At 45.5% G+C, this 13,168-nt stretch overlaps 1 protein-coding gene across 3 annotated transcripts in view; it reads left to right on the forward strand.

The window, feature by feature from the left end:
• The first annotated feature begins 1,144 nt into the window (after positions 1–1,144).
• Positions 1,145–13,168, forward strand: part of Tmem87b (transmembrane protein 87B) — a 45,147-nt gene continuing 33,123 nt past the window's right edge. Inside the window, exons 1-4 of one of the 3 annotated variants that reach the window (XM_048352349.1) lie at positions 1,145–1,448; positions 4,357–4,417; positions 8,393–8,484; positions 12,260–12,391. In XM_048352349.1, the coding sequence (XP_048208306.1) occupies positions 1,278–1,448; positions 4,357–4,417; positions 8,393–8,484; positions 12,260–12,391 (456 nt within the window). In that variant the 5' untranslated portion in view covers positions 1,145–1,277. The remainder of the gene's footprint in view (positions 1,449–4,356; positions 4,418–8,392; positions 8,485–12,259; positions 12,392–13,168) is intronic. The other 2 variants (XM_048352350.1, XM_048352348.1) reach the window with 2 other exon arrangements.

The following is a 13,168-nucleotide window of genomic DNA, read 5'->3' on the forward strand; positions in this document are numbered from 1 at the left end:
CCTCTCTAATTCCATCAGACTAAAGCATGGTCTCCTTCACGTCGCTCTGCCACCGTCTGCAACTCCCACCTCCCATCAACCCCCGCCCCCAGCCTGCGAGGTCTTTTCTTTCTGCACTCCTGGGCACGGATTGTGCCTTCTTAGCTGGCACACCTCCACGTTTACCCCTCACGTCCTGGGCATTCCCGCGGTGGTCGTCTTCTGCCACCTACCTGACTCGCCACCTGCACGGAGAGGCCCGGCCTCAGCCCTGCCCAGCTCCACGAGGCCCTCGGGCCGTGGGGCTGTTCTGGAAACGATCAGAAAAAGGCTCGCAGCACAAGGCTCGCGTGTAGGCGACCCCGTCCTCCAAACACTTCCCGGGCACTTCCCACGACTCGAGGAGAGCTGGGCTGCTTCCTCCGGTACCGAGTGGAGACGGGCGGGTGCCGACAGCGCGGGGGACTCGGGCTCGGCGCCCCGGGCAGGCTCCGCCTCCACACGGGCCCGCCCGAGCCCTGCCGGCCCGGCTAGGTGGGCCCATCCCCGTCCCGGGTTCCCGCCCACTAGACTTCCCCGCCACGCCGCGGCCCCACGGGCCCGCTAGGCTCTGCCTCCACGACCCGCCCCCTTGCCCTCGCTAGGCTCCGCCTCCACGCCACGCCCCTCTGTCAGATAGGCTCCACCACCACGACCCGGCCGCTAGGCTCCGCCTCTACGCCCCGCCCCCCAGGGCCCGCTAGGCTCCGCCTCCACAACACGCCCCTCTGTCAGATAGGCTCCGCCTCCACGCCCCGGCCCCTGGGCCCCACTAGGCTCTGCCTCCACGCCCCGGCCTCTCTGTCAGACAGGCTCCGCCCCTCGGCCGCTAGGCTCCGCCTCCGCTCGGCTCCACCTTTACACTCCCACCCCGCCCACTCGGCCCACTAAGCTCCGCCTCCACGCGTGGCTCCACCCACTACCCATAAGGCCCACCACCAGACTAGGCTCACGCCTGGCCACGCCCCTCACGCAGACCACGCCTCCTACCCGTAGCTCTCCCCTCCTTTCCCCGGCCGTCCTCCTTCCCCGCCCCGCCCCGCCCCCTCTCGCTCCTCGCCGAGTCCGGGTCCCGAAGCTCACTTCCGCGTCCCAGCCTGCGGCCCAGGCCCGCACTGCGCCGCCCCGCAGGCTCCGGCCGGAGGCCCGCTTCCCGGACGCGCGCTGTCCCGCCGTGGGCCCTCCCTCCGGGGGCGTGGCCACGCAGGTGCAGGGGCGTGGTCGGCGCCCGGAGCGCCAGGTGCGGCTTCCGCATCAAGATGGCCGCCGCCCGCCGCGCCGGGGCCGGGGCCTGGGCTGCGCCGCGCCGCCGCCGCCTGCTCTCCGCCGGGCCCCCGCTGTGGTGGGTCACCCTGGGCCTCCTGTGCGGGGCCCCCGCGGCTGTGGACGCCGTCCCCGAGCTCGGGCTCTGGACCGCGTCTGTCACCGACGTGAGTGGGGGCGGGGGGCCGAGGCGGGACGCGTCGCGGGGTCCCCGGCGCGCGGGGTGCGCCGCGAGCGGTGGGGTGGGTGCTCGGGCCCGCCGGGACGCCGCCCCCGGGCCGCGGACGGGACCGCTCGGGCCGCGGCTCCCCCCGGCCCCCTTCCTCCTCGGGCGGGCGTCTCCCCGGCCTCCCTCCGGGTTGGGGCGCGGGGAGGCGGGCGTGCGAGGCGGGGGACCCCGTGCGGGGCGGGCCGTCCGGGCCCGGGAAGCGGCCGCAGGCAGCCTCGGGGTCCCCACCACTCGCCCCCAGGGCCCTTCCGAAGTGAAGCCCGAGCTCCCAAGGTAGCATTTCTCTCCCCAGACCAAAGCGTAACGATAATAATAATAACAACGCTAAGACCCACGAGAAGCTCCGGCAGCACCGGCGCCCCCCCCCCCCCCCCGTGCATCGTCCACACCCACGGCTGCCATTTATTTCTTGGATGCCTCGGAACGGTAGAAAAGCTAAGCCTGGGGAACCGCACCGCTGGTTTCCTTGCTGTTTGTCCGTACTCAGTACGGACGATAAGATACCGGAGGAGAATTAGCCACGTGAAGACTGCTACTTGAGCCTGACCTGGAAAGGTCCTTGCCAAGTGTACTTTGCATGATCACAATTTAAAGTCTTCCTCCCTGCGTGAGGAAGAGAAATGTGCCCCCCCCATCATGTAATCAGGTGAACTTTATTCCTGTGTGACTGTGGGCAGCGGTGGTCTATGAAAACTTTCATTGCAATGAGTAGGTTAATGTTGTGCTAACACCCCCTCCTTCCTTCCCCCTCCACACCCCCTTCATCAGAACAGGAAGAAAGTAGCGCTTTCCTTCATACTGCAGCCGGATGAAGAAATGGTTCTTCTGGCTATAAAGTCCACAAACACTTTTGAGTACCACGTCATGCTCAATGACTAGACTGGTCATTGCTCTTGCAAAGATAAATGTTAGACACAGCTCCCTTTTACTCAAGAAACTCTAGAGTAGTAAAGACAACAGATTCATGAGTGGATAGGGTTATACATGGCAGCATACTTGGGATATTATAGGTGCACCAAATTTGCCACTTCACACTGTTCTCTGTAGATTCCTGCCTGGAGGTAGAGCACTAGCCTTGAGCTCAAAAGCTTGAGGACAGGGCTCAGACCCTGAGTTCAAGCCACACGGAGTAACAACAAAACGGAGAGGGTGAGATCAGCAGCAGTGTGAGAAATTTGTGGTGCTTCTGCTGAGTGAAATGCAGATGCTAGAGGCATAGAGTTTTCCATACCTGAGCTCCAACTTGAGCCTGAGACCAGGAGTCTCAAAGTCCAGCATTTGCATGGTCAAGGCAGACCATGATCTGAATGAAGATGGGTTCAGACTACAGATTCGTGACTCTTGAAGTGGATAACTGACACGTGGCTTCACTTTGTGGATATTATAGGGCAGAGTGGGAACACCATTGTTTTAAAATTATGACAACTCAGAACTTTAAGAAATGCCACTGGGGCTAAGGTTGTATGTCACTCAGGTAAGAGTGTTTGCTTAATATGTACAGAGCACTGTTCAATCACTAGCACCAAGCAATAACATCCCCCTTGAGCCAACATACCCCATTTATTGGTTGTATTAGGCCCTCAGACCACCAGTAGTATTTAGAGGTGAGAATGAGAGAGCCAGCCATTGAGAGAGAAGTTTTAAACATAATTGCTAATCACTTTGGCTGCTGTCTAAGGGAAAATTACAGGCTGAAGTGTGAAGGCAGGAGTACTAGATATGTACCAGTTAACATATCGCAGAAGTCTAAGCAATGTTGAAGAGCTGAATTATGACAATGGAGGCAGAGAGGAAAGGCTATATTTGGGAAGTGTTTATGAGATAAAGTATGCTTGGTTGGGGCTGGGTAATAGAGGGGAAGGAGCCATGACTAGACAACTAGATAGCTTCCGCTTTAGGTAGACTGGGAAGAATTGGTGAGGATCAGAGAGGAATGTATCTGGTTTCTGACAGGTCAGCAGTGGACAGACATATTTTAGGCAGTTGGTCTCAGGGCTTTAATGTTAGTGTTGAAACTGTGTTGGAGAAAAGGATGAGATTCCCAACAAAGAACAGCCTGATATGTTAGGTTTTTGTTGTTGTTTTTAATTACTTGCTCATTTAACAGTGGAGTAGGATTGGTTGGGGATTGAGTTGAGGGCCTTGTACATACTAAGCAGGTGCTCTATTATTGAACTACATACTTACCCAGGAAGGAGCTTATGGGCCAGGCTTGGTAGGATAAGAAGATATTCAGGTGAAGAAAAAGTGTAAGAGAAATTTTTGAATAAGTTTTCAGGTTGACCAGGAAGATCCTAGGAGAAGGAAGGAGTATAATGCATTTTAGACTTGAAACAACATTGCTGGAGAGGCAAGAAGGCCTTGATGGTATAGGGTCTTGTTTGTGCGTTTTCGTTACAGAGGTAGGTTATAAGAGTTTGGAGAGAGATGTAGTATTTTATCAGACGTAAGTACGTTGTTGGTACCAACTGAGCAGCCTGCAATTGCACAGAGCTCATGTTGTGTCTGAGCAGCACTTACTCCGAGGGTAGCAGCTCGTCCCTTGTGCCACCAACCCTGCTCGAGACCACTTACGGCAGAGGCACTTATGATCCTCACCCATCAACTGCAAGGAGTAAACACGTTGGGCAGGATTTTAAGCAACTGAACTATACAGTTGGATCCCCTCTTGGGTGTGGGGAGGGTTTCTAGGGATAGATGGGTGCTTCAGCACTTGAGCCACACCTCTGCATTTCAACAGCTATTTAATCGGAGTGCAAGGGTTAAAGTTCTGAATTTAGTGAAAGAAACTACTCAAGCCATAGAGAAAAAAAATTAACAAGACCTTTATATATTTTTCATTTCAGAAATCAGGACCTTTGATATTTAGGAAAACTATGTTTAACTCTACTGAGATCAAGTTTTCTGGTAAGTATAATAATATACTAAGCTACAACATTGATACATATTGTAAACAGATACATTAGTGTAAAGTGATGTAACATTGTAGTATACAGTAAGCTAAGTGCTTTATTTTAAAGTGACGCTAACATTTTAGTCTTGTTTCAGTCAAGATGTTATGTACAAGAACAAATTTTTCTAATCTAATTCAGGAAATGTAATATGAATCACTCTTTAAAAATTATAATTAATGTTTAGTAAAGTAGGCTTTAGTAAAAATTTCTGTGAAATTCAACTTTAAGACCTAGACTTTAAAACTAGGTAAAGTTTCTTTTGTGAATGTGTGGAATATAATGTCATGGTTGTGATTAAAAAAAAATACTTTTTTTTTTTTTGCCAGTCCTGGGCCTTGGAGTCAGGGCCTGAGCACTGTCCCTGGCTTCTTTTTGCTCAAGGCTAGCACTCTGCCACTTGAGTCACAGCGCCACTTCTGGCCATTTTCTGTATATGTGGTGCTGGGGAATCAAGTATACTAGGCAAGCGCCCTTGCCACTAGGCCATATCCCCAGCCCTAAAAAAAACTTTTATGGTTTTGAAAACTTGCCAGGTGTACATAATATAGTATAAAGTAAAAATTTCTAGACGTTAGCATTTTAGTTATAGTTTTAGAGCTTATTAAAGGGTGTGGCTCAAATGATAGACTATCTCCCTAGCAAATGTAAGGCCCTGACTTCAAATCCCAGTACCACACACCAAAAAAATGTAAAGTGAAAATACTTGTTTGGTGATGTCTTTTCTCTGTAAATACAGATGTACAGGTTACCAGTGAATTAGCATTAAAAATTACATTTACTGGACTAGGAATGTGGCTTAGCGGTAGAGTGCTTACCTAGCATGCATGAAGCCCTGGGTTCGATTCCTTAGCACCACATACACAGAAAAAGCCAGAAGTGGTGCTGTGGCTCAAGAGGTAGAGTGCAAGGCTTGAACAAAAAGAAGCCAGGGGCCTGAGTCCCAAGCCCCAGGACTGGCAAAAAAAAAAAAAAAATACATTTACTGGATGTAATTGTTGTTTCTAGTATCTTGACTAGGAAGGTTGGTAGCCAGTATTAAAGCCCAAGGACCAGTCTTCAGTAGGTAAAGCAAACTGACCTCCCTAGGACCCAGAGCCATTCTTTTTCCCTTGCTCATCGTGCTCTGGTCATTGGTTGAGGGTGATTCTACCATCAGCAGGGTTTTCCCTAGAGGAAGTTGACAGCCCACAGCTAGAAAGCAGGGGTACTTTAGAGATGCTCTGTGATTTCATAGGTCATCGTGTTAAGAGGAAATTGAAGTCCTGGGTGGGTGAGGACTATTTTGGCATGTGTGCTCTGATGAATTCATGTTTTAAAAGCTTCAAAAGAACCTCTGCCTAGGATGGACAGCCAGTTATATGGGAAAAAACAAAAGCAATGCAGGCTACTAAAACACAAAACTTGAAGTTACAAAATCATTGCATCATGCCTGAGAGCAAAAATGGGGCAGTATTCTTTACTCTGAATGGCTTTAAGAGCAGGAGCATAACATATCTGAGGTTTAGTCAGGCAACAACTGGCTGTGTCCAGTAGGACTCGAGAGAGGTCTTCTTGGATCATGCTTGGTTATGATGTGTCGCTGGAAAGGAAGGCCTGGAGGAGGCGTGTCCCCGTGCTGGTGCTGTGCTCTGCTCGCTGAGCAGCCTTCCCACTACCATTGGGCTTCCAGGAAGGCAAGCAGGAGGGAGAGTTACTGCATCATTACACATCCACCCTCTAGTTACTCTTCATTATAACGGAGTAAACGGGCATTGTAGTCTATAACTCTACATTGGTAGTGTGGGGAGGAGGTGCAACTAAGAACCCATCTCCGCAGGACCAGGTCTTAGTGTCACCAAAGCTAAAAATTGCCCTTGGATATGTGTCCACGTTCGTGCTGTTTTGGAGGGTGAGGCATTATGTTTTAGGTGATCTTTTGCTGTTCAGTCAAGTCGTTAATGTTGATACTTTATGAAAATACGAAGAACCTAAAACAGTTTTGAAAAAGAATAAGATCAAAGGGCTTTTCTATCTGATTTTAAAACTTAAATAAAGCTGTAGAATCATGAGTGTGGTTCTGGCCTAGGAATAGACAAGTAGAACAATGAAACAGACTACTAGGTGCAGAAACAAACTCAAAAGTGTTATTAACAGTGGGTGCTCAAACCACTGGGGGGAAAGAAGTCTCATTCTTAATTCCTATCTTAGACTTAAGCACTTTATCCCCACTTTCATCTTTTGCTTTTGGGGCTCCATTTGCACATATGTTAGATCACTTGATATTGCTAGATGATATTATAGTTCATTTTCAACCTCATTTGAACAGTTTCTTGTGGGTGAATTTAATCCTTTTATCTAGAGTAGCTTTTAGTACAGCGCTGTGATCTTTCTACGTCTTCCCTGAATGGTTAATGTATTGGATGGAACCTCCACTGACTCAAAAACTCAAAACTATTGGAAACTATGAGCTGTGAGAATTATTGGACTTTTTCTTATGCATAAGCAGATGATTTTCAGCCAGATTTTTGAGGGGCCTCCTACATGGCTTTCTCATACTCTTTCTCAGTGTAGCTTCCATTTCTTCCATCTCCATGTAGTTACCCAAGAGATTGAAACCCTAGAATTCTACCAGCCTTAGCCTCTTCCTCTATGGGCACAGTTTGGGTACCCTCTGTAAGGTAACTAGCCTCTAAGATAACTCTTAATGATCCTTGCCTTCTGGTACTCATGGCTATCAGGAGTTCGTCTCAGTAATCAGTAGACTGGCAGAGGTAGTGTTCTATCCCTTCTGAGCATACATTATAGAAGTTGTTCTATCTCTCCGTTACTCCATCCCTGGTCACTTGCTCTGTGGAAGACAGCTGCCATGTTTAAGGATATTTTAACAGAACTTTCTAGCTTTTAGACTTGACCTTTTTCTTTTTACACTTTTTCCATCCAATACTGAGATTTGAACTCCAGTATTAAGTCCTTTTCAGGGCTGGGAATGTGGCTTAATGGTAGAATGCTTGCCTAGCATGCGCGAAGCCCTGGTTTGATTCCTCAGTACCACATACACAGAAAAAGCCAGGAGCGGCGCTGTGGCTCAAGTGGTAGAGTGCTAGCCTTGAGCAAAAGAAGCTCAGGGACAGAGCCCAGGCCCTGAGATCAAGCCCCGGGACTGGCAAAACAAACAACCTTTCAGACTGTGTAATCAAGTCACCTAGAACATGAAACATTTGGTGCTACTTCATGATAAACGAAGGCCAAATTCCATAACAAAACAGAACCCCCCCCCATGCATTTCTCTAGCACTCTTCTTCATTTTTAACTCTTCTCTTTCCCCCAGTCAGTGTTGTAACCATATTGAATTATCTTCAGGTGGCCATACTCGTGCCATGCGCACACGTAGCCTGGCTCTTCTCTCTACCTTGGCTGACCCTTGCTTTTTCCTCCTCCAGCTAGCCTGCCTTTAACGGTCCTTCGTATTCTCTTAGACTACATGAAGAGCCCTGCTCAGTACTCTCTTTATGCTCTATCTCAACCCCTTAATCTATGGAACGCGCTTATAGGAGAGCCCTTCCTTTCCCAATACCTCTTAGGCGGTGGGAAGGAATTGTTCATGTTTACTAATTATCACTTTCTGCCTCACAGCTTGGGGCTCATGGAGTACATTTTGAATGAGGAAGAGCAGTAGTTAGATTGACATAGCTGTTATTTGCATATCAAGCTACTTGATTGATTCCAACATTGGACTTAAAAATGAATAGTAATATAGCAACTTTTGGTCAGCTATAATAATTTAAGTGAATTTATCTGTCTCATTTTGTAGTGATTTTGGGGGGGAAGTTAGGTTGTTTTACTCATTGTCACATTAAAGTAGCCTATTTTAAATATGTTCCTAAATCCTTCAGTTTATATTAGACTATGTATATTATTAATATAAATGAAACTTCCTTTTTCTAAACAGTAAAGTCATTCAGTTGTTCTGGGCCTGTGAAGTTTACCATAGAGTGGCATTTGAAATATCATACCTGTCACAATGAATATCCTGAGCTGGAAGTAAGTAAAATGCAAATCTTCATTATATGCACACCTTTGAAGGAAAATAAAAATGTCATACTCATCAGGTAGAAAGGCAAGAAATAGAAGTGCTTTAGGTTAATTTGGAGACTTAAAGAATATAAAACTTGTAATCATTGTAGTTTCCTTGTAATAATCTTTAAAAAATATTAGTGTGCAAATTAGCCATTTAAGAGCCATTGGTAATTGTGGATTATATAGAAATATAAATCAATTTAAGAAGGAATTTTAAGTTTTTTCATTCAGAAAATTAGTTATAAGGAATCTAGAACTGTAGTGAGGACAAGGAGAGGTGGGAGAAGAAAAGGGATGGGCAGAAGGAGCGTGAGAGAAGAGAAGAATGAAAGCTCTCTCCCCCTTGGCTCGGAATCCTGCCTCTCTCCTCCTGGTTGGCACTAGGTTCCATGTGTCGCTCAGCAGAGATGTTCTCTGATGATTTCGTGTGATACTCAGAACTGTTTCATGATTTTCAGCTTCCATGCTGAATATGCATGAGTTCTCATATTTTATTACTATTTTCCTTTGGAGTAGGTGCCGTTTTCTTTGAATATTGCTTCTTTTTTTTTCTTAAACTTTTCCCCTAGGTATTTTGTTCCTTCACATTAAATACTTCAATGCTGCTATGTTCTATAGTTACCGACTGAAGAAGTTTAATCTTAAATGCAGACCTTATTAACATGTCATCAGTTTCTCAATAATATCTTTTAGAGCAGAGTTTGTTTTCTGATACAGGACTTAATCTAGAGTCACATAAATTGACTTATTTTTGGTTTTAGCTGTTGATAACCTGGTGTAATTATTCTTCTTTTATGACATTGATAATTTCAGAGCATATAAACCACTTATTTTGTAGTGTCTCTTAATTTGAGCATTTTTGAGGTATTCTTACAATCAGATTCAAGTTACATAGCGGAATTGCACAGAATAGTGTTTTGTCCCGTTTTGGGCAGTGTTAATTTGATCAGTTGAGTAAGGAGATATCTGCCAGTTTTGTTTTACTATCAAGCTAGTGCTTTCTTTTGTTACTGACAACTTGTGGGTTGTATGTGTGTGTGTTTGTGTTTGCCAATGTGTTGCATGTACTGGTCCTAGGGCTTGAACTCGGGGCCTGGGTGCTGCCCCGAAGCTCTTTTGCTCAAGGCTAGCACTCTACCACTTGAGGCACAGCTCCACTTCCTGCTTTTTGGTGGTTAATTGGAGATAAGAATCTATCAGACTTTACTGCCTGGACTGGCTTCAAACCTCAGTCCTCAGCTCTCAGCCCCCTGAGTAACTAGAATTAAAGAAGTGAGCCGCCAGCACCTGCCTGTGGAAGACTTTGGAACCCCTAAAGATGAGGGTTTTTTTTGTTTTTTGGTGTTTTTTTTAGTCAAAACATTCATCTGTTTGTTTTTGCATCCTTTCATGATTCTTGCTTGATAAATCATTTGTTCCTGGCGTGGTTACTAAATGACAATTTTCTAACTGTATACATATATATTTTGCACGTAGTGATATTGTACTACATGGATGAGCTCTCACTTTTCAAACTCTTATCTGTCAATCATCAATATGGATAGGTATGTTTCCTTTACAATATATGTTACAATTGACTGCTATACTTGTGTATTGAGTTCATCCTATCCTCTGGTCTGTGAGAGCCAACTTAAGTTGCTGCTATTAGGAGCTTGCTTCTCTTCTGGGAAGTAAGGAGCCTCATGTTGTTGGTGTGTAACCATTTTTCCTGTGCTCATGGACTAGCCACTTGGCTGCCTGAGTGTGAAGCTTGTCATTCTTTATGATTAAGTACATTTGCTTTCTTTGTAAAATCTCCCTAATATAGGATAAAGTAGCACACGATCTGTTGGTATTTTTCTGGGAACTAGTCCTTTGCAGTGGTATCTTTGTTATTACTTGTTTGTTAAGGTGTAGTTTTACGGTAGCCCAGTCTGGTCTTACACTTGAGATCCTCCAGCCTCAGCCACCCAAGTGCTGGGATTGCAGGTATGTTCCACCAGGGCTGGCTGTGGTGGGGTGTCAGTCACTTCTTTGGCTTTTCCTGAGGTTATGCCTGTGTGATATTACTGTACTTTAACCCAGTACAATGGCTAGAATGTTATGATTGCTTCGGTTGTACTTAGAATTGCATTCAATTTTTTTTTCTCTTTGTTATTTTACTACTTATTTTCAAGTATTCCAATCTGAATTAACTCTTTTTAAAAAAATATTTTATTGGGTTTAAGTTACTACATATGTTTCACAGTACACATTTTAACTTTGACAATGATGAAAATTATCATTCTACTCTATGTAGCTTATGAAGTCTATGAACTTTAACAATAAAATCGTTTCCTCCATTTCAGATGATATGTACATTATGTTCTTTTTGTTTAGCAACATCTGTTCCCTCCTTCACTCATTCCTTCCTTCCCATTCCCACCCATGAGTTTCTTAGTTCACTTTCACCTGTGTCCAATGTAGTGATGGTCCCCTCTGCTATATTACTGTTGTCATTATTATTGTTATTATTTTAATGCACTTTCCACTCATTCTGTGTCTTCTTTTTACTGTATTTTGGCATCTTGAGACCTGTTTACTTTTTTCTATCTCTTTGCATTTTAATTCTAACACCTCATATCAGAGAGACCATATGCCATTTGTCTCTGTTCTTGGCCTCTCTCAGCATGATTTGTTGGAGTTCTATCCATTTCCCTGCAAATGTCATAATTTTATCCTTTCTGATGGCTGAGGAGAATTCCATTGTATATAGGTACTGCATTTTTTTGATCCATTCTTCTGTGGTGGGACACCTGTGTTGTTTCCATATCTTGGCTATTGTGAACAGTGCAGCCATGAACATGGAAGTACAGGTGTCCTTGTTGTATCCTGGATCCTGTTGCTCAGGGTGGATGCCTAGGAGCGGTATGGCTGGGTCGTATGGTATGTCTATGTTTAGTTTTTTGAGGAACCTCCAGACTGCTTTCCCTAGTGGTTGTACTAGTTCACACTCCCACCAGCAGTGCAGTAGGGTTCCTCTTTCTCCACATCCTCACCAGCATTTTTCATTGCCTGAGTTCAGAGTATAGGCCATTCTAACTAGGGTAAGGTGGTATCTCAGGGTTGTTTTTATTTGCATTTCCTTTACAGCCAGGGAGGGTGAGCATTTTCTCATGTGTTTCTTTGCCATTTTTATTTCTTCTCCTAAGAAGTGTCTATTTAGTTCCTTTGCCCAATAAGTGATTGGTTTATTAGGTTTGGGAGGCATTAGTCTCTTCGGCTTTCTGTATATGATGGATATTAGGCCTTTGTCTATTGCCCTGCTGGTAAATATCTTTCCCTAATTGGTTGGCTGTCTTTCTAGTAGCAATGTCTTTAGCTGTGCAGAAACTTTTTATTTTAATGTAGTCCCATTTGTCGAGTCTCCCTCCAATCTGCTGTGCCCCTGGGACTCTGTTCAGGAAGTTCCTGCCTGTTCCTATAAGTTCTAGTGTCTCTCCTACTCTGTCCTGCAGTACTTTCAGAGTTTCAGATCTGACCTTAAGGTCTTTAATCCGTTTTTAGTTGATAATAGTGTATAGGTGACAAGTTGGGGTCCTCTTTTAGTTTTCTGCATGTGGCTGCCCAGTTCTCCCAGCACAAATAGTTAAGGAGGCCATGTTTATTCCACTGTATGTCCTGAATTAACTCTTGGTATTTGTTAGATATTAAGTTTTATTTACCTTCTAGGAAAAGAGGTGTGGAAATAAATTAAAACATAGAATTTTGCCTTGGGCAGGAGATGTCCCAAAAACATGAACTGCATTTTGATGAAGACTTGTGTAGTTATTTCAAGAACATTGACTGTTGGACAACAAAAAATGAAAACTTAGATTGCAACAGTGATTTGCAAGTGTTTCCCTCGTTACATGTGAGTATCTGTCTTTGTATGTTAAAATGGAGCTTATTCATGCTGCGCATAGTAGCACCTGTCTGTAACCCCGTATGCTCAGGTAGCAGAGGCAGGATGACCTTGAACTCGAAAGGCCAGCCCTTGGGGAAATAGAGTGAGATGCTTTCTCAAAATGAAAGCAAAAGGACTAGCTAGGAGTGTGGCTCAAGCTGTCGAGTGCCCACATGGTGAGTAGAAGGCCCTAGGTTCAATTCCACAGCCACCAAAAAAAAAAAGTATTCACAGTAAATACAAATCTGAACTTAAATAGTGCTTAATCTTACTTTGATAAAGAAAGGCGCCTGGTTGTTAATTCCTAGCTTTAGTTTTTTTTTTTTTTTTTTTTGGCCAGTCCTGGGCCTTGGACTCAGGGCCTGAGCACTGTCCCTGGCTTCTTCCCGCTCAAGGCTAGCACTCTGCCACTTGAGCCACAGCGCCGCTTCTGGCCATTTTCTGTATATGTGGTGCTGGGGAATCGAACCTAGGGCCTCGGGTATACCGAGGCAGGCACTCTTGCCACTAGGCTATATCCCCAGCCCCCTAGCTTTAGTTTTTGTGTGTAGTATATATTATAGTAAGTAAAATATTGACACCCTGTTCCACTGGTTTGCACCTCTTTATTGAAATACCCTTGCAAGTATCTTTATGATCGGCTATCTCCAATTTTTCTCTTTTTTTTTTTTTTTTCTGTGCTAAAACCTTAGTCCTTATCATCATGTTGCACCAGCCCTAGTCAAGGTCACTGATGGGTTACTC

Source organism: Perognathus longimembris, chromosome 8 (assembly GCF_023159225.1).
Source record: "Perognathus longimembris pacificus isolate PPM17 chromosome 8, ASM2315922v1, whole genome shotgun sequence".
Taxonomy (NCBI): domain Eukaryota; kingdom Metazoa; phylum Chordata; class Mammalia; order Rodentia; family Heteromyidae; genus Perognathus; species Perognathus longimembris.